General features: G+C 38.1%; 1 protein-coding gene across 1 annotated transcript in view; it reads right to left on the minus strand.

Annotated features, from left to right (window-relative positions):
- ABCA13 (ATP binding cassette subfamily A member 13) overlaps positions 1-21,031 on the minus strand; it is a 176,273-nt gene that overhangs the window by 87,177 nt on the left and 68,065 nt on the right. The window contains exons 30-40 of the mRNA XM_088534081.1: positions 20,903-21,017; positions 19,473-19,802; positions 18,051-18,120; positions 16,796-16,930; positions 15,813-15,938; positions 12,818-13,004; positions 11,802-12,020; positions 9,584-9,780; positions 8,650-8,807; positions 8,246-8,476; positions 991-1,081 (exon numbers count right to left, since the gene is read on the minus strand). Coding sequence (XP_088390207.1) covers positions 991-1,081; positions 8,246-8,476; positions 8,650-8,807; positions 9,584-9,780; positions 11,802-12,020; positions 12,818-13,004; positions 15,813-15,938; positions 16,796-16,930; positions 18,051-18,120; positions 19,473-19,802; positions 20,903-21,017 — 1,859 coding nt within the window. The remainder of the gene's footprint in view (positions 1-990; positions 1,082-8,245; positions 8,477-8,649; positions 8,808-9,583; positions 9,781-11,801; positions 12,021-12,817; positions 13,005-15,812; positions 15,939-16,795; positions 16,931-18,050; positions 18,121-19,472; positions 19,803-20,902; positions 21,018-21,031) is intronic.

Genomic DNA, 21,031 nt, shown 5'->3' on the forward strand with positions numbered 1-21,031 from the left:
CTCAAATACTCAGATACATGCTTTGGAATGCGGATAGTAATAGCCACCAAATCACTAGGTACATTACACTCTTTTTTCATTACTTTAGAAACTGTAAGTCTTATTCCTTAATGAAAATGTAACATGGAGAAGACAGACTGCTTTGATCTGAAACAAGTTCAAATATCCCATCCAATCTTTGAAGAAATACCTTATTGTTATAAAATAAAGGGATACTAAAAACGTATTTTGAATCGAAGCCTTGTTCTCTGCAATCACAGAGAGTGGATATTTTATTTGTTTACTGAGGTGAGGGCTCTCTGGATTCCTAAATCTTTACTACTTTAGTAGAGACTGAAATAGGCCACCAGTAAGATCGTATTACAGTGTCATCCAATAGAGTTTTCACTTTGTGAAAATGGACTCACACAGGCCACAATTCTCCTTGGAACTAATTACACGTTAGTGGCAGATCCAATTGAATTTCTCATAACAAACAATAAAAGCTCAGTTCAAAATTATTATTTCCATTTTGGAAACAATGAAAGGCCTCATTCACAAACCAGGACCTCACTGTGCCATACAATGCTCTGTAAAAGCAGAACAAAAAGCACTGCACATAAAACAGGATGTTTGACATCTAACTCAAGAATTTTATCATCTAGGTATAAATCAAACAGAAAGAAACATTGTAAAGCATCATATCAGTGACTTCCAGGAAGAGTGCTTAAGGCAACCAGGGAAGTTACTTAACCAATGGTAATGTGGAGCGCCACCTAAGCATGTTAGACAGGAAAGGAGAAAGCATGAACAAGATCATTTTAAAAGATAAATAAATTTCTAAGAAAAGCTCGCTTAACATGCCACTGGATAGAACAGGAGTCATCTACTACTGTGGATAGGTGATTGATGTGGAGCAGCAGATTGTGATTTTTTTTTTTTTTTAATTTGCACACAGGTGGAAATGCACATATCTGACTGCTTTTAAAAGGTATGTAATTTTCTACTTACAGGCTGAGTCAACACCATTTGCTTCGTTCAGGTGCGCTGTCTGTGGAATGCAGGGCATCTTCTCCGACTCTTGCAGTAGCTTCAGAAATACCTTTTACAAAATAGAAAAAGTAATTTAGATTCTTTTCTCTATGAACTACTTTTTTTTTTAATCCCAAATAAATCAGATTGTTAGATAAGAGTCATGCCTGCTGTAGCCACCCTGCTGGAACATCACTATAAAATTATGCAAGGTCTACAGGAGAGGAATTCTGAGGATAAAGGGAAAGGAATGCCAATGGATGCCAATACACCTACACAAAGCATTGCTTGCCCATGTACGCTACTATCTGCAAAAGAATGGCTGCCCTTGATTGACGCAGATATTGTGGAGCAAGTCCAGTAAAGGGCCACAAAGATGGTCAAAATAGCAGAGCATCTATGAGCATGGTGCCCAGGACAAGAGACCACAGACAAACTGAAATACAGGAAATTCCACTGAACACAGAGGAGAAAACCCCTCTCTACAGGGGGAATCACTGAACACCAAAACTTGTTTCACTTCCAAAACCCATTTCACTTCTTGAGAGACCAAATGAAAATCAAATTTCAGAAATTTCCTGTCAGATATCCTTTTGCATTTTATTTTCATGACAACTATGGAGGGCTTTGCCTTAGGAGGGCATTTTATTTTCATGATAACTCTAGGAGGGCTTTAAACTAGGCAAGAAGGGGGAAGGGGAGTGTCACACAGACAGGGCAATCAGTACCACACAGCCAAAGTCAGATGGCATCCAAGGGGAGTATGGTAGTGGGGAAGTGAGGATAGGATATGATTATAAAGGGTCCTCTTTCACTTCTCCTGGGAAACCTGCAGGCTTGATTACTTCCCTGAAATGCCTGTACGCCAATATGAGAAGCATGGGGAATAAGCAAGACGAACTGGAGATCTGTGTGCGGTCCCAGCGTCATGATCTCATTGGAATCACAGAGACGTGGTGGGATAGCTCACACAACTGGAGCACTGTCATGGAAGGCTATGTGCTCTTTAGGAAGGACAGGCTGGGAAGGCGAGGTGGTGGAGTTGCTCTTTATGTGAGAGAGCAACTGGAATGCATGGAGCTCAACCTGGAGGTGGATGATGAGCAAGTTGAGAGCTTGTGGGTAAGGGTTAAAGGGCAGGCTAATATGGAAGACACTGTGGTGGGTGTCTGCTACAGGCCACCTGACCAGGATGAGGAAGTTGATGAGGCCTTCTATAATCAGCTGGATATTACCTCATGCTCACAGGCCCTGGTTGTCATGGAGGACTTCAACCACCCTCGCATCAACTGGAAGGACAACACAGCCAGGCACAAACAGTCCTGGAAGTACCTGCAGTGCGTTGATGATAACTTTTTGACACAGGTTGTGGAGAAGCCAACGAGGAGAGGTGGGCTACTGGACCTCATGCTAACTAACAGAGAGGGACTTGTAGGAGATGTGAAGCTGGGGAGTAGCCTCAGCTGCAGTGACCATGAGTTGGTGGAGTTTAGGATCCAATGAGGAGGAAGCAGGGCTGTAAGTAGCCTTGCAACAATGGACTTCAGGAGGGCCAACTTCAGCCTCTTCAGAGGCCTCCTCAGAAGAATCCCATGGGCTAGAGCTCTAGAAGGAAGGAGGGCCCAAGAGAGCTGGTTAGTTTTCAAGCGGCACTTCCTCCACGCCCAGCAACAGTGCATCCCTGTGTGTAGGAAGTCAGGCAGAGAGGGCAGGAGACCTGTGTGGATGAGCCGGGAGCTTGTGGCAATGCTCAAGCAGAAGAAGGTGGTATATAGAATGTGAAATAAAAGGACAGGCCCCCTGGGAGAAATACAGGAACGTTGTCAGGGAAAGCAGAGATGCGACAAGGAAAGCTAAGGTATGTCTGGAACGCAATATGGCAAGGGACATTAAAAATAACAAGAAAAACTTCTTCAAATATATCAACAGCAAAAGGAAGATCAGGGAAAACGTGGGTCCACTGGTGAAGGGGGTGGGTACCCTGGTTACGAATAACACAGAAAAAGCAGAGTTGCTGAATGCCTTATTTGGCCATTAACAACTGCAAGCGCTGAAGAAATTTAATGTCTCTTGATACTTCCTTATCAAAGCCTGGAGGGAGATCCAGGCTGCCCAAAGCACATCCTAATTGACGGCTTGGGGCTTGCTTGCTGATGGTTATGCTGCACCAGTTTTGTCAAGCAAATCCATTGAAACTGGGCCAGTTAAAGCCACAAAGAAACTGGTGCTCTCCAAGGAGGACAAAGACCACATGACCAAACGCTGCCTGCACATTATCAGCTTGGTTCCAAAAAAATATTGCTGGGGTTGCAGATGGACAACATTTTCTTCTTTGATCACAAGTAATGTCACTTGAAGAGGAACTGTCACTACACCCTCAGAAAATCTGTCCCTGCCTACTGGAGGTAGCTGCACTGCCCCACAGCTATTCTGACACAAACATATAGGCGGAAGGCCAGCTGCATTGCCTGATCTTCCCCATAGCATCCAGGCAGGGCTTAAACACCCTGTGCTAATGATGAGAATTATTAGTGACCCTGTGGTACAGAAGTACCAGTAATGTATCCAATATTACACAGAATATCCTCCACAGGAGTATTGGCGTGAGAACGTTATTAGCACTGTGACCACCCTCCAAACGTCACAGAAGAGATCTGGGGAGGTTGGGATTGGACATCAAGACAGAGATACAACGTGCTTTCCCCATGCCTAAAAGATTGAATAAAATTACTGAGAAAAGATATCTTCTCGCTTTCAGTAGAACATCCCATGCCCAACATGTCATAGCAGTTCTCAGGTTAAAGATTCTTAGACAGCAAATCAATGTGCTGTCACAAGAATGTGCCCAGATGGCTGTATACTGCAAACATGAAGAGATGGACATTTCCTGTGCATACACATAAGCTAACTGCGCATGGCAGCTACTGCCCAGTCGAGTCCCTCCCACTTCCTTCTTTGAGACAGCATCATGCAAAATGAACCTGGCCCACCAGTACAGTGAGACAGTATCCCTGATTCTCCACTACAGAGCCTGGCAACTCCATCATCCTTTCTAATCATTTCTTAAGCACATATTCACCTTAAAGGAAAAAAAGTGAAGGAAGTGAAAGAGATTGGTGGGAGAAAACAAAGTTAAGTAAAACCTATAGACTCTCCTTTATAATCTAAAACCATCTGACTGGTATTTTGGAAACATTTCTGGTCCATCCTATTCCACAAAGCCCACGTGCATCCCAGAGAAGAGGTGGGTGGAAAGTGTATATTGTTTGCTCTCAGTTAATTGGCAACAAGCACCTGCAAAAAGAATAGCAAAAAATGTGAGGGAAAAGAGATGAAGTAGCGCATGGAATTAGAACCCACATGGAAGCCGTGTTTTACCTTCTCCCAGAGGTTTTTATTAGCTTTCACTTTGACAGCAGGCTCCCAGTAATCACAGTGTTAAATACTCGTTGCTTTACAGCACAGGTAAGCACCAAATCCCTAAATTTGAAAATCCCACATTTATGAAACGTTCATCTTCCTTTTGGGAAATGTTTACATCTTGCATAAGCCAGCATCTCTGCATTTTCTTCACTAACTGAGCAATACCAGAGCAAGTTTCCTTGGAAAGTTTGTAAGTTTTAAACCTACAGTCCTAACCTGCATTTTACCTTGAATAGCTTTCCTAGGAGCTTTCCAGGACCAAATTTTCCTCTTGCTACATTTTTTATTTGTGTTGCTTTTATATTTTCTTCCAGACAGATCCTGCTCGTTATAGCCTTCTGCAGCAGCAAGCACTTCATGAAGCGGCACAACGCAGGAACAAGCTGGGGAGCCACTCATTATAGATGACCAGGTTCACAGAGGAACTTTTGCAAGCTGGTCAACAGCTTTGAAGTGAACAGTAAATTGTTTAACTGCTAACCTTACATACACAAACAAAGAGAAGTCAACACATCAACACACACTTGGCACAATTCAGACCCTGGAGACTATCCATTCCTTCAAGGAAAGCACTTTAAATAAGAGGGAAGTAGTAAGTGCAACTTCTAACCCTACTCCTGAAAGACAACTGCACGCCAAGGACCAAAGGACAACCCCAGCCACCTTCGAGGTTGGGGGAGTGGGTGGCCATGTTGGACACTGGAACATAGCTGCTTCTTCTGCACTGCCAAATTATGAGAAGCTACAAGAAGGAACTTGCCTCTAGGTAAAAGCTTCTACCTAGATGGCAGCACTACAGTACAACAGATTAACAGGATCATGCCATCATTAGAGTACTTTCAACAAAAGACAATCTCATTTGAAAAATGCCTGGTGTTTAAGGGCCGAAATATTTCAAGAAGATGGGGATTTTCCCAGGAAGTTCTGGAGCAAAGACTCTTTCATGGAAGAGAGCTTTGAGAAAAACACTCCAGTGAAAGTTACTTAGGCACAAAGATGTTTCAAAGTTTTTTTTTCTCTTCTCAGTGAGAAATAAACCTATAAAAACAAGTTTTGAAACTCTTAAAATTGCCACCAAGTTAAACATCATTCCCCAGAGAGTTGTCAATACACACTTATTTTAATTAACTATCCTTTCCCATTCTCCTCCTGCTTCTATTACTCTTTGGATTACAAGCATTATGAAATACACGAAAAACAGTTGAAAAAGATTTTTAAATCTAAATTGAAGCAAACATAACAGTAATGATATTTGAAGTGTCATGAACCTATTTTGTTAGATCTTCAAGAGTCTTTTGAGGTTTGAATGGTAGTCAAGTTTCTCTTGAGGAGTAAGATTTTAGAGAGTGCAGTGGCCCTCAGACAAAAAAAAAAAAAAAAAAAAACTGCAAAAAAGAAAAAAGAAAGAAAAAAACCCCACATTTTTACCCCTTTAAAGTCAGACTTCTTTGTTTCCGGATTGAATTGTTTGAATAGACTAAATAGCACTATTATGTGCTATTATTATGTGCTATTCGTTTAGTTGCCAGCACAAAGAGGCTTTTGATAAGAAAATAGAGAATGGATTTTGTAAGGGCTAATCGTGAGATGCAGAGATGACAGAAATCATGCCAAATTAATGCATTAAGTCTTCAAGCTGAAAAATAGTATATCAATATCTAATACTGTCTTTAAAGTTTTGGATTTTTTAAATCTCCCCTAGAGAAGAAAAGAAAAAAACAATCAAGCATCAACTGAGTAACAGATGCAGTGCACTGAGAAGCTTCCATATGTTCTGTGGTTTCATGTTTACTTTACAGATGTAAATTCTAAAACATCATATGGTATCTCATAGGGCTGTAATTAAAAAAAAGGCTGTCAGTATTTTTACATTACCTTAAAATATATAAGGTTTGGCAGTGAATACTACTGTCTTATAGTACGCTAAACATTCTATATAACTTGAAAGAAAACAGGCTTTTTCAATAAGCTTTTGACTCGCCTCATAGAATTGTATAGCAGGGAGATAATTCACTTGACAACAGTGTGTAAAACGTAATATGTTAATGCAGATAATTGCATGTTTTCTGTTTTTTTTTTTTTTTTTAATTCCCATTATCATAGAAAGGGCTCGCCCCTTTTATATATATAGTGGCCATATAGAAAAGCAGCACCAAAGAGCACAGGGGAGTTGTGATTTTTGTTCTTGCTTTTTGTTTTGTTTTTTAAATAATTCAGTTATATGGATCTTAACTTCAAAGGAAATCCTATATTTGCTGGTAGATAATTCTTTCCGACTGCAGTTTAAAAGCAAATCTGCAAAAACAGATCATTTATGTTGGTGCAGAGTTCTAAAGACTTCTGTAGGAAATCAATACAGTCCAAAAAGGATATAAGTGGACCAGTTTAGGATGCAGCAGCTCCACTCAGTGGTGTATTTATTGAATGAATTCGATGAATGATTGTCAGTTTAGGTTTATTTACATCAGTGGGGTTTTTATTTGTATTTCTTTTCCCAGAGGTTATATAGCATCACTAATTCTAAACTTGCAACAACAAAACCAGAACTGCTGATACTTCCAAGTATCAGATGCCATTAATTCCCATATGCATAGTTCAAGCAGCAGAAAAACAATGCATAATTAATGCATGTCAGGCATCTCAGTCTCATCTTCATAAGTCATGTATCTTCCCTGGGCCTCTTGTGTTCCAGACTGGCCATAATACTACATCACAACATCTTATATGTTTCAGAGAACAGAGGGATAAGAGATACACCATTTTATTTTTTATACTAGGTGTATTCCTTTCTAGAAAGATATCAATTTACAGGAACTTGCATTTCATATGTTTTAATCTGTTTTAATTTCTATCACATACTAAATTGTCTGTTAGAAAAGAGTCCAAACTTGTGTGTCTGTAACAATAAATGAAATGGCTAGAGAAATGAGTTTCACAAATTGATACTTAGCGGACTATGTCACTAAATTAAAAAAAAAAAAAGTGTGTTTTGTATATCAAAAATGCTGGTATTGGTCTTTTATTATCTCTTGAAGGGGAAGAATAGTATTTTTAAAAGGATCTATAGTATAGCACTTAAACAATGGTGGTTTAATAAGTTTTGAAATGAACGGTTATAGTTTACTTATAGGAAAATAACTTCTCTCCAAAATAACAAGCTACATGGAGCTAAATCAGAAGTGATAAAGAATCGTAATAGTCTCCTCCTCTGACAAATTTGGTCAAATGATACCTATACATACACACACACATGTGTATATGTATATGTGTGTGTATATATATATAAATACACACATACATACCCCTATGCACAAGAAATATTATTTAGATGTCTTCAGCCCTTTTTTGCAATGTCCTAAGCTTTAGGTCTTTCCAAAATGTATTCAAATGAAATGATTATTTTTTTCCCCTCCCAAGAGCCATCTGAACTGAACCTCTACTATTATAAATTCCTTACGAGTTCAAAGCTCATTTTGATGTTATAGATTTAGGACAATAGTAGTAGTTCTGGTTAGGTAAATGATACATTAAATTATCCTTAGGTGAATGCAGAAAAAAGCATTTAAGAGTTCTTAAAATGCAATGATTTCTGGTTCACAAATTCCAGATTCTTGGAAATAAAATATTGTAGTAGAGTGGCTCTAGAAACGAATATTAGAGCAAAAATGTGTACATTTTGGATGAGATTGTTTTAAATCCTTATTCCCATAAGAAATGGTTGTGAAATACAAAAGCTATAAGCAAGATTAGTTGGAAAGTAATACAGAATTTTCTAAGCAACCAAACACCATTACACAGAAAATTAAAGTACCTCTTCCAAGGTGGTGTCAGAAATGCCATAGCCAGTCACATGTAGATGATGAAGATTTTCATCTAAAGCCTGAAAAAGACCCTTAAAGGAGGTCTTATCTACCCTTTCAGGGATCACATAGGTCAGTTCAGTCCCGCTGCTGTCTTTCAGAAAGGCTTCTGGGATGTGGGTCTGCACCAAAGAGGTGACGTGAACAATATGCTTAGGGTCTTGGATTTCAAACACAGAAGGCTGCATGAGAGGAAAAATAAGTACACAAGAAAAGCATAAATAGTAGCAGAAGCATAAGACTTGACAGATACCGGAAAAAATTCACTCATGAAACTGCATCTAACCTGGGACACAGACTACTCCCCAGGAATGAATAAGAGGCACTACATTCTGTACATAGCACTCTTTTATACCTTTTTTATGAGTGTTAAACTGTGTCCCTGGCCATATGTTTCTCTCAGATGTGTAGGAGAACCTGAGCACTTCAGCTGGCCATGCTGCAGGATGGCAATGTGATCGCTGAGCACCTCTGCCTCATCAAGATGGTGAGTAGTAAAGATCAGTGTGCAACCTGTATCAGAAAGATCAGGACAGGACACGTCTATATGAGTTGGTCTCCAAAGAAGCCTATCCTTCTTTCAAGGAAAACCTGACAGAACATTTTTGGTTCCTTCAAAACATAACTGCAAAACACAGGGAAAACCTGTACTCATATTCACACCCACTAGGTACTCCCCAAGTCAGATACAAGTCAAAGCAAGTTTAGGCTTGAATTATACCAAGTAGACAGTATTAAGCCATTACAATTTCAAGCTGTTTTATGAGCTTAAGGAGATTGCTGAAAATCAAGCAACAGCAGTGTCCATTTCAGTGGACCATTTACTATAGTTTATTACAAGTTGATTGAGGATGCACTAAGTTAGTTGGCTTCCCATTTTTAAGCTCATGGCACTTTAATGTAGTAGCTTAATTGATCAGTCTATCTTCATTAGAAAAATACATGCAACTGCATATAAATACATGCAAAACTGGAAATGAAAACAAGAAAATAATTTAGAGAACAAACAAAATATGTAAGAAAAGAGAAGCTTTGGGATATGACTCACAACTAAATTGAACCTTCAGTCAGCCCTGGCATCTTTCTCTGAGATAGCAGGCAGATCTTGTAATTTCACTTGGACTGCTTACAAATTTCTTGAGTTGATTAAATGCTACCTCTGAAATTAATGTACTTAATTACTGAATGGCAATGCTAATATATTGACCCTCCTGTTCAAATCTATTGGAACAAAATTCCATACATACATATGTGTATATATATATATGTATATATATATATATTTGTACCAGCTTTGTACTTCAGAAGAACATCCCAGATGCTACGTCGAGAGCACGGATCTACTCCAGCAGTGGGCTCATCAAGAACAACTGTCCTGGAATTCCCAATAAAGGAGATGGCAATCGACAGCCTCCTTTTCATTCCCCCAGAAAGGACACCAACAGGTTTGTTCTGATGCTGGGATAAATGCACATCTTCCAGAGCTCTGAAGCAGGAATAGTCAAAGAAACTTACCATTTGGGAGGAAAAAAAATCACTAATTTCACTTACAAACTAGAAAATACCCATTGCCATGTGAACTCTAAGTTTTGGACAACTACTGTGAAGGGTAAGATCACAGAATAATTTTGAAGTTATGTCCAATAAAACAAACACCAGATTGAGCACTAATTTCAGCAAATATTGGATGGATTACCACTTCTTTAAATGCAGAGAGGAAGGTCAGTTTGAGAACTCAAAACAGTACTTCAGTTCTTAGAACTGCACAAATTTAAATATCCTCACATTTTTTTGAAGTGTGTCATCATTTGAAATAAATGATGACATGTATATAAATATATAACATATAAAACTATATATTTGTTCTATATTTTTTAATTAATTTAAAATTATATTCCTGCAATGTTTACAGATGAATGATCCCTAGGCGAGATAACACTACCTGCATTAATACTTGTAAAAATGTTATATTTGAGAGTCTGGAGCGTTGCAGCCAACAAAAGCAACAGTATTTAAGCACAAGAGCAAATTTCCAGCAGTGATAGTCGAAGTGCCTGTGTATTCCTGTTAGCAGAGAGTTTGCATGCAATGCCCATTCAGCCTTTCCCCTTGGAGGATCTCACTTTAAAGCAAGATGTGTACTCATCTTCAAGAAAGACTGTGCTGTACAATCACCAATTTATTTTGCATCACATTGACTACCTGTTCATTGACCAAAACTGTCAATATCAACCTGGCAAGAAAGAGGCAAAAGACTCCATAACGTAAAATAATCTTCTGATTCATTTGACTGAATATGCAATCTGTAGACTGTGCCATTTACCCTGAGGAAATTTTTCATTTAAGAAAACTAAGCTCTACAATTATTTTACATGTACAACCAGGAAAATGATTCTTAATCTCTTTAGAAGCTTTTTTTTTTTGCTTTAAAAAATCACAGATTTTGTTTAATTTTACTAATTTCTATGACGTAGTTTTAAGGTATTATTTTCCATAAACAAAACAAAAATTCTTCTTAGTGGCAAAGCTTTCAGAGCACTGAGTATGCTTATGTGGCATTTCTAGGACACACTGCTGTAGTAATTACAATTGACTTGTTTAAATACGATAAATGGCTGACTATCATTTTCCATAAATTTTTACAGAACACACCAAATTTGGTATTTCCTTGTTGTTCTAGGCATCTTTCTGTTTCTGGAGAGTTTTGCAGTGTACCACACAAGCAACTTTTCAGATCACAATTTTAAGATGAGGCTTTTTTTGATACTCCAGAATAACAAAAGCCACTCTGGCACAAATATTATCATTTTTACAGCAAAGAAATCACAGTGCAAAAACACTAGCAAAGTCTTTGGCTGACAAGCAGCAAGTCATCTCAGGTTCCATTAGAACTTTGTCTTGTTTTTCTTCTTGGATTTTTGGCTTTTAAACCCCTTCACTTATTAAAAACACTTAAAGTTAGAATTTGAGAAGAAAGGAAAGAGACGATGGCCTATTATAAAATCATTGCAAAAATCACTACCATCAGCCGTTTTACCTCTTCTCCCTTTTCTCTCTACTGCAGATGAGGTAATATGAGAGAATAAAGAAAAAAAAGTAATAACAGTGTTGGCTTATCTGAAACTTCAGGGTGAAAAGCGCATCAATTTACCTTCTGAACTGCCTCCGCAGTAATGGCAGGTACCCAAACAAGCAGCAGGGAGAACAAAAGAGAGGAAGCACTACAGGCCAGTCTCTCCCATCAAAACATGATTATTTGATGGTACCAGGTTTTAAAATATTGACAGTTCCACCATAATTCTATTCGGATAAAGGATGAAACTAGAATATCTAATTCAGGGTAGAATTTTAGAACACAAAGTGTCATCAAAAATCATGAAAAGACAGCAGTTTACATTCACTTCTACTTGCAAGTTTAGCTTCTTCAGTTTCTTGTTAGAGTGTCCTCCAATAGACATTCTACTGGTTTACTGGACAGGTTTCAAGAAATGGAAGAAAAACACTTACCCACTGACTTCCTGATCCAACTGTTCTGCTGTCCAGATGGGAGCCTTCACTGATCCGTACAGCAGTAGATGCTCTCTCACTGTTAGCGTGTCAAATAGAACATCATACTGGGGACAAACGCCCAGCTCTGTCCTGATGGCAGCCAGATCAGTCCGTATGTCCTTTCCATTGATGATGATGGTACCCGAGCTGGGCGGATACAGGCCAGTCAACAGTGAACTAATATAGGAAAAGAATTTCTTTTTTCAGCAACCTCTTAGGCCATATTATATAGCTGACGTGAATCTCAGGCATGTTCTCAACTGATCTGTATTGGTACATTTTTCCTAGCATCACTGGGGCAAGAACAGTTTAAACGAGCATAATTATAGGAAAACAAGAGTATCTGGGTCTTCTCCCACCCCTGCTTCCTTTAACCACTGCTTCATCTTGTTATTTCCAGAACAAAAGCCACTTTCCTAGACGAATTCAATATCCATTGTTTCTTTATGAAACTGTATATTTTAGATGAATAACAATTCCTAGTGGAATCCACATTCTGCATCACTGATTTGATTAAAGTTGATCAAGATAAATATAAAGTAGAAAGGCATTAACCTCTTAATTAAGACATTAAAAAAATCATTTTCATTTTGATACTTCCCTTTCTAATCAGCTGTTAAGAAGACTCTCTCAACATCTAGGAATAAAGCATGCAAACCCTTAAAGATTCCATAGTCTCTACACGATAGGAGCACACACGGGATACCAGAGAAGAACATTTTGAGGACGCATTCATTCCCCCAGTCAGATGTCCCCAGCTGCTATTTGAGTTGCTTCTGTGAGCTACTGTATCACTGTTATCAGTGGTACAGAGGTACAACAGTACTATGCACAGTATTCTATACACTGTTTTTGTCATAGCTGTATATAGTTAATTTTTTTAAGGATAGATGAAAGAAATTACAAATATTTTAAAGTGAAGAAAAGCTAGGAAATATCAAGGCAACTGCAGTACCATTAAACAATAAACATACATAACTGTTGTCTTCCCAGCTCCATTAGGCCCCAAGAGAGCTGTTATTTGGCCTCGATAGAAGGTGAGGCTGAGATCTTTCACAGCAGTCTGCTGGCCATCCACATGCTTCTTGGTGAGTGACAGCAATATGACACCAATGGTGGCTCCTTCTGCACTAGCACCTTTCTCACCTGGAGGTCTTGGGTCTGTATGGGGAACAGCAGCAGACCAAGGCCTCAGAACTCCAAATATATATATATATATATTAACCTATCCCTTGGTACCATCCATCAAAAAGTGGAACAGATGCTCATAATACCATAAGCTCCAAGGAAATTACAGATTTTGTGCCAGTTAATACTAAGTTTAAATTAGTTTAGATTAGTTTAAATATTTAAATTAAAAATTCCCAGCACAGATTTTCTGAGCTTCCTAAAATAATATGGCTAAGTGTGTCTGTGCACATGGGCATCTCCATAGGTCACATGGAGATGACAGGACGTCATAAAATAGATGTTATGTTTTCATTTCTATCAGAGAAAAAAAAATGCTAATAATCACTTTGGTTAGAATATTAACTTCATAAACACAAGAAAATTCAAACCATGTAGAACTCAACAGATGTCACCCACTTTGAGGCACCTGGTAGATCCAGTCTTAGTTCCTTCAATCAATAAATCTAAGTAGACGTCTTTGTGAAAGCAGAAGTCTAGTTCAAACATAATCCAATGCCTTCCATAAAAGTAGACACCCAATATTTTTCTGCTAACAACTGAGGCAACCAACTCAGTAAACTGAGATGACCCAAGGAAAGGCCAGCATTAACTATGGTGTAGGTCTACTTCCTAAGCACAGGCGCAAACCAGCATCAGACACGTAACATTGTTGACTCATTACAACTGAGGACTCTGGCAGTGAGACTCTTTTAAAGCAAAACGGGAATACTATTTCAAATAAACTGAGATTACTGTGGATAAGAATTCTAAGAGAGAACTATGCATGCACCATCTAGAAACTGAGATTATCATTTAAAAAGAGTGGTTTGGGTAGACTATGAAGTCATTTTTAAGTTTAGAAAAAGCTGTTACCACAAACTTGAGTTTATGTTCCAGCAAGGATTACAAAGCACTGTGACATTTCTGAGAGGTCCTTCTGTCCATGAAGCTCTCTTCCATTGAGCTTCTTCATAGAATCATAGAATGCTTAAGGTTGGAAGGGACCTCTAGAGGTCATCTAGTCCAAACCCCCCTGCACACACAGAGTCACCTAGAGCACATGGCACAGGACTGCATCCAAGCAGATTTTGAAAATCTCCAGAGAAGGAGACTCTACAACCTCTCTGGGCAACCTGTTCCAGTGCTCTGTCACCTTCACTGTTAAGAAATTTTTCCTTATGTTCCTGTGGAACGTTTGGTGCTTCAGTTTGTGGCCATTACCTCAAGTTCTGTTGGTGGCCACCACTGAAAAGAGGCCAGCACCATCCTCTGCACTCCCTCCCTTGAGGTACTTATAGACACTGTTTAGATCCCCTCTCAGCCTTCTCTTCTCCAGGCTGAACAGGCCCAGCTCCCTCAGCCTTTCCTCATAGGGCAGATGTTCAAGGCCCCTGATCATCCTTGTGGCCCTGCGCTGGACTCTCTCCAGCAGCTCCACATCCCTCTTGTACTGTGGAGCCCAGAACTGGACACAATACTCCAGATGTGGCCTCACCAGGGCTGAGTAGAGGGGCAGGATCACCTCTCTCGACCTGCTGGAGATGCTCTTCTTAACGCACCCCAGGATCTCATTGGCCTTCTTGGCCACGAGGGCACACTGCTGCCTCATGGTCAACTTGTCATCCACCATGACACCCAGGTCTTTCTCTGCGCAGCTGCTCTCCAGAAGGTCAGTCCCCAGCCTGTACTGGTATCTGGGGTTATTCCTCCCCAGGTGCAGAACCTTGCACTTGGCCTTGTTGAATTGCATGAAGTTTTTCACGGCCTAGTTGTCCAGTCTGTCCAGGTCCCTCTGGATGGCAGCGCAGCCCTCTGGGGTATCAGCTACTTCTCCCAGTTTCATATAATCAGCACATTTGCTGAGGGAGCACTCCATCCCTTCATCCAGGTCATTGATGAATAAATTGAACAGGACTGGACCAAGGACTGACCCCTGGGGGACACCGCTAGCTACAGGCCTCCAGCTAGACTCTGCACCGCTGATCACCACCCTCTGAGCTCTGCCATCCACCCAGTTCCTAATCCACCTCACTGTGCACTCATCTATCCTACACTTCCGGAGCTTGCCCAGGAGAGTGTTGTGAGGGACGGTGTCAAAAGCCTTGGTGAAGTCGAGATAGATGACATCCACCGCTCTCCCCTCATCTATCCAGCCGGTCATTCCATCATAGAAGGCTATCAGATTAGTCAAGCAAGATTCCCCCTTGGTGAATCCATGCATCTTCATATTTCGATCAGGCAAAACTACAAACCACTGTTTTTGTCCTTTCTGCTGCTTCCTAAATTTCTAGGCACAGCCCGGAACTCTGCAGAAAAACAAAGTCCAGAGCTGAGCTGATTGCCCATAACTGCATTTATCATAGTGAATCTATGGCACTACTGGTGCAATAAAGCTCAATTGTTATGAAAGAGCATGAAACTTCGCACACACATCATGGTTAGAGTTTACAAATGAGCATTTCCTTCCAAATATGTCATACTTACCAGTTTAAACAGAGAACTTAGACTAACCAGATCCACAAAGATGGACTCAACCACATGGTGCTTAAGCCAAAAGCCCAGATAAAACTACAATTCTTTTTTTAAAAAAGTTTTCTTCACTATTTCTATACAAGAGTTTTAACGGAAGCATTAGAGGTGACAGCTTAGTTAACAGTATAACATACCTAGTACATATCACATCCTAGAGAAAAGGATAAGACCTAAAAGATATAATTTAGGTGCAAGCAGTGATAACAGAATATTGATCAAAATTAGCAAACCATTTAAAAAATAATATTTATTATAACTACTACAAACCTTTTTCTTGGAAGTTTTCGTTGAAGAAAAACATGTTAGAATTCAGATCATGTTTCTTTCCACACAGGTTTTTCCAGTAGGAAGCAGTAAAAGGAAAGTACCATTGGTTCCTTATTCCAAATTTTCCTAGATGTTAGGCATAATAGAAACGTTACAAAATTCATAGTTTAATATTTATATGTAGAATATGACTCATTACTTGCACAGAACTGGCTAGATCACTTAATTGGCTCAAATTCTGAGTTGCATTGAACAAATTTTAATAAAGAATAAAAAAGAAGTCACTTAGCTGAAACATTATTTTTTCATTTTTACATTTTTTAAAATAAATACAGAACAGATGGAAGAAAAGATGACATGCAAATTGGAGGAAAGGTAAATTTCAAATCCTAAGATATGACACCAAGAGTCCAACTCATTGTTACCCATAAAATTTGAATATTAAAAAATATCCCACAACTTTCTAAAAATGTGCTTGAAAAAATTATTTTTTATCATGAACTGCACTCTGGAATGATGGGGAATGAGATAAAGTAATCAGGCAACTCAAATTTTTTTTTAGCTACATGAAAATATACTGCTGTTCATGGATTTGTTATTAAGTAATGACTTGGAAGATTCCTGCACTTTCACAAGGCATTTTGTTATTAAGACTGAGCTGTGTTATTGTGGAGTCTCAACAAAATCCCAAATTATTCTTTCAGATATTTGCTATCCTTACAAAAGAAAGGGAACTTCACGTTTTGCTACAAATTCTAGTCCATTTGTTAGCTCTTTGATTTCTGTTTACAAAGAAAGACTTTTTTTCAACAAAGTCTTTAAAGTCAATAAGGCAGTTTAACATGTCAAAGCTTCAACTCAGATGAAATATTTTATTTTAATTCCATAGAATAAGGAAAGCCAACTTTATTTCATTCAATGGCTACATCTGTGGATGCTTCCAAAACATAACAGACTGAATTAAAAGAATGCTAAGTTCTCACCAGGAAAAATATTGCTGAAATACCAGCCACCTATAGCATATAAAATGGAGTCAAAGAACATCATCCAGCACATCCATCCAAAGGTCATGTATTCTCCTTGTGCTATGGGCCGGTACATATTATTCCACTGAATTCCTAGTAGTAGTAGTAATAATGATTTTTAAAAGGTCAAAGCTAAATCAGTACAGCATTAAATACCACAAACACATCAACAACATACACGTCAAGGGCATTTAAGCATTGACAGAAAAATAAATAAATAAATAAATAAATAGGCCAAAGTTAATAACAGTAATCTTAACTGAAAAAAATGAATTGCCAATCCTTTCCAAGCCTCTGTTTAGAGCAGCAGGTGACACTGCTGTTGAGAAAAACACAGAGAACTTGTTACAAAAAGGGCTGTGTATGAAGTTTCAGCTGGTCCTTAATTTGGCAACATAAAAAATTACGACTCTCAAAATGCTCCATTGAACTGTTTAATAACAGACACTTTTGACATACTGTTGATATTCAAATAAGCTGGTTATACAAAGTTTTGAATAATCCATATAATGCTAAATCTAAAAAAAACATAACTAAGGAGTAGGCATTTGTGTGCATTGCTTTTGTTTAGACATTAACTAGAGATACAAACATTAATTGTCTGAATAATCATTTGAAAAAAGCACTCCTTTGCAGGACATGAAATTAAAAAACAAACACTGGCACTACAGAGAGCTACGGCATTTCTGAAAAGTAAAATAAAATCAGTTAAATCAACAATTGATATAAGCATTGCATTTTTTTCTAAAAAGGGGCAAAATTCAAATTTGCACTGCAGTAGCTTGTGATAATTTTTCCACAAGTCTTTTTCTACAATTCTTGAGAAAACCAGCTTTCACAAAGATTGTTTTAGCCTCTCCAGATGCTGAACCTTACATAGCTCTACTGGATTTCACTGAACTTAAAATTTGGTTCTGCATCTTTAACTCTTTCATTGGCCAAGCATGCTTACTCCACCATTTCTCAGGAGCTGTGGAGACTTTCTTCCAAACTGTATTGCCAGTCATAAGACAGAGCAAGTCTAAGCTCACTTTCATTTACTGCTTGAAACTAAGTGACACAAGCTTGACTGGTTTCAATGTTCCTCCCTTAATGATCCGTTCTGCTCACAGCTGATTTGAGTTTCTTTCAGAGCAAAGTAAATGAAAAATATTCCTAAATCTAGTTACTTGAAAGCATAATTGCAAAACATTTCTCTAACTGGAGATCTTACCTACTTCTTGGCCCTCAAAGAATGTAATGAAAAATATGCCTTGCCCAAAGGCAGTCGTAGACAGAAGACACTACAACACCAGAGGATAAACAGGATATGAGCATCCAATAAAACACGTCATTGACAAGTTCCACACAGCAAAATAACTTGCAATATTAAAAGAACAAACAGAAAATAATAGTACACTGTTTCATACAGGCTAGCAGTCATTTCTTTCTTTCAGATATTAACAATAATTCCTCCACACACAGCAGTAATATTCACTCCACTGTAAGGAGCTCCACTGTCTTAGTTGCTAATATTGGAAAGCATTATTTAGCTTTAGCACAAGTTATAGACCAACACAAATCTACCACATATTGAAAACATACAATGCATAGCACTGTAACAAGACATAAAGCAGGCCACCTTTTCATTATTTTATGCAGTATGAATTGTTCAGTTAGCTTAAGTTGATGTTACATATGTTTTCTTCTGAAAGAGTGAAGCCATTACATGTGCAGTACAGGCTTGCATATTTCATAATTGGGATACCTGGATGTCCCAGGCAGGAATATGCTATATTAAGACAGATATAAAACAACTTATAGCATACATAAAACAGGAAAGGATGTGAAATAATTGATAAAGTAACAAGAAGCTTCAGACTGCATAAAACAGTTAACCACTAGATAAATTCCTGATCTAATCCCTGTTGCACTCAATGAAAAACCAAGTTCCTACAAAAATCAAAGCGGTCTAAAATGAAATTAACAGCAGAAAGGCTGTATCTCTATGCAAGTCTTGCAACATTAAAACTAGGAAATATTTAAACATAGATTACACTTCTGTTTCTACCTAACAGTAAATTTCTACATTAGGATTTGCAGTAGTCACAAGTGCACACTCCATCCACTGTTGATTGACATGAAGTAACCTAAGGCATATGTGCAAACACAGGTTGTAACCACAACCAGGTAATTGCCCTAGTCATTAGTCATCCCCAGCTTTCCCTGCAGTTGTGGCAGCTGCAACCTGTAGTTTCTAAACATTAGATGTAGATTTAGACTCTGAATTTCAGATCTCCTTTTCAGGAGAAGGTGAGCCTAATGTATTTGATAAACATGTCATTGAACTGGGGCATAGAAGAAAGACAGCAAGAGCAAACCCAATCATGATGCTGGACTGTACAATTTGCTCTAGACCAAAATATTAGAGGCTTTGGATAGATTATTCAGGATAACGTGTATTGCCCAGATCAGCTGTTACACAGCTAAAGAATACCTCTAGAATACCAGTCTAATTCAAAACATCTGGCCATATATTCTGCAAAACCTGAAGAGAAACCTCGGAGAAAAATCATATTCTGCATTTTCAAAACTATGGAAATGTACAGTATGCTTGGAGAAGGAAGAGATTTAAAAATGGAAAAGAAATACTCACTGTAACAATCTGGCTGACTAAACTCAATTGGTTTTGCAGGATCAATAAAACTATGTAGGGTAAAAAGCTGATCATATACACAAGGCTGGCGCACAGTGCTGCTGTATTGGCACTGTGAAAAAATGCTCCCAACAGATAGCTGAACATAACAACTGCCACTCCAAAATCCAGGAGGAAAAGGAAAATGAGGAAGCTGTTGCTGTAAGCAAAGATGCCACTTGCTTTCAAGATGACAACCAAAGCACAGCTGCTTATTGCAAGCACAATGACATTCTCCAGAAACCAAGCCAAGAAATGAACAGCTGGATGTACACCCATTGTCTTCATATACTGCAAGGCAACAGAACAAAGACACAAAGTTAAGAGGCCTTCTTTTTCTTTCTCTCTCTTTTTAAGCAAAACACATCACCACCAAGACACTACTATTTCCCCAAATAACAATGCATAACACATTTTGTATGCAAGATTACTGGGTCCTCTAGTCATGAGACTGCCTTTATACACTCTTGAAAAATACTGAGTATAACTACACTATATAAACAAGTGTTCTTCTCAGTCTGCTCTTGAACTGAAAGTAGTATTTTTTAAAATGACAATCTACTCACCACATCTTTTTCAGAGAGACAAATTTATAATCACTCAAATTTGCAACCACTTCTCTCTCTTTTTTTCTTTCTGGATAGGAAAACTTGAATATGTGTGTAAACCTCTATGCATTATCATGGAAATAATAATTTAGGTGGGTATGAGGGATTATCACTATTTAAAAAAAAAACAGTATTTGAAAATAAGGTAATATGACTTCTGAAGAATTCTTTGTAATGTGATCAAAACATACTTTTTATACAATGTTGAATTAAATAATTTTTAATTATTTTAAAACATTGAAAAAAATGCTTGTTCTACAAGACAAAGTTTAGAGAAATCAGATAATTTCCCAGACTCAGAAAAAAAGATTCTAGTAGCATAAAGGACAGCATAATTATTCAAAGAAAAGTTATATTTAGCCATTCAGAAAATATATCGTAAAATATGCAAAATAAATCATTCTCATTACAATTCTGTACGGTATTCTTACCTATGAATGGACACAGCAGTAGTTATATGCAATCAGTATCTATGAAATACAGACTCTCAAACCACCAGAACTCATTCCAACAACAAATTCCAGAAGCAAATTTTATGAATCTTTTCCTTTTTTCTTTATCACAGGAAATATATGTCTTACTGAGGGGACTGATAGTTAAACTCAAAGCAACAATTGTGTGAATCTGAGTTGGCAGCTGGAAATTGAACTTATTACCCAGAAGAAATAACTGTAAATAAAAATAGCTGAATTGTGAGTACTCAAAAGTACCTCTGTTTAATCTGTGTATTTCAGTATACTCTATCAAAGTGATTTTGATTTCAGAGGCTTAGTTTTCTCTTACCTCTTCGAGGTGAATTTCTCTTTCATAAACCAACTTGCGAACCATGCCAGCAACAGAGACCATCCATGTTAACATCATCATCAGTGGGAAAAAAAACCCTATATTGTTCAAGAATCTATAAAAAATGCA

The sequence above is a fragment of the Tinamus guttatus genome, unplaced genomic scaffold (genome assembly GCF_059628265.1).
Source record: "Tinamus guttatus ecotype Peru unplaced genomic scaffold, ASM5962826v1 Tinamus_guttatus_pri_ptg000535l, whole genome shotgun sequence".
Taxonomy (NCBI): domain Eukaryota; kingdom Metazoa; phylum Chordata; class Aves; order Tinamiformes; family Tinamidae; genus Tinamus; species Tinamus guttatus.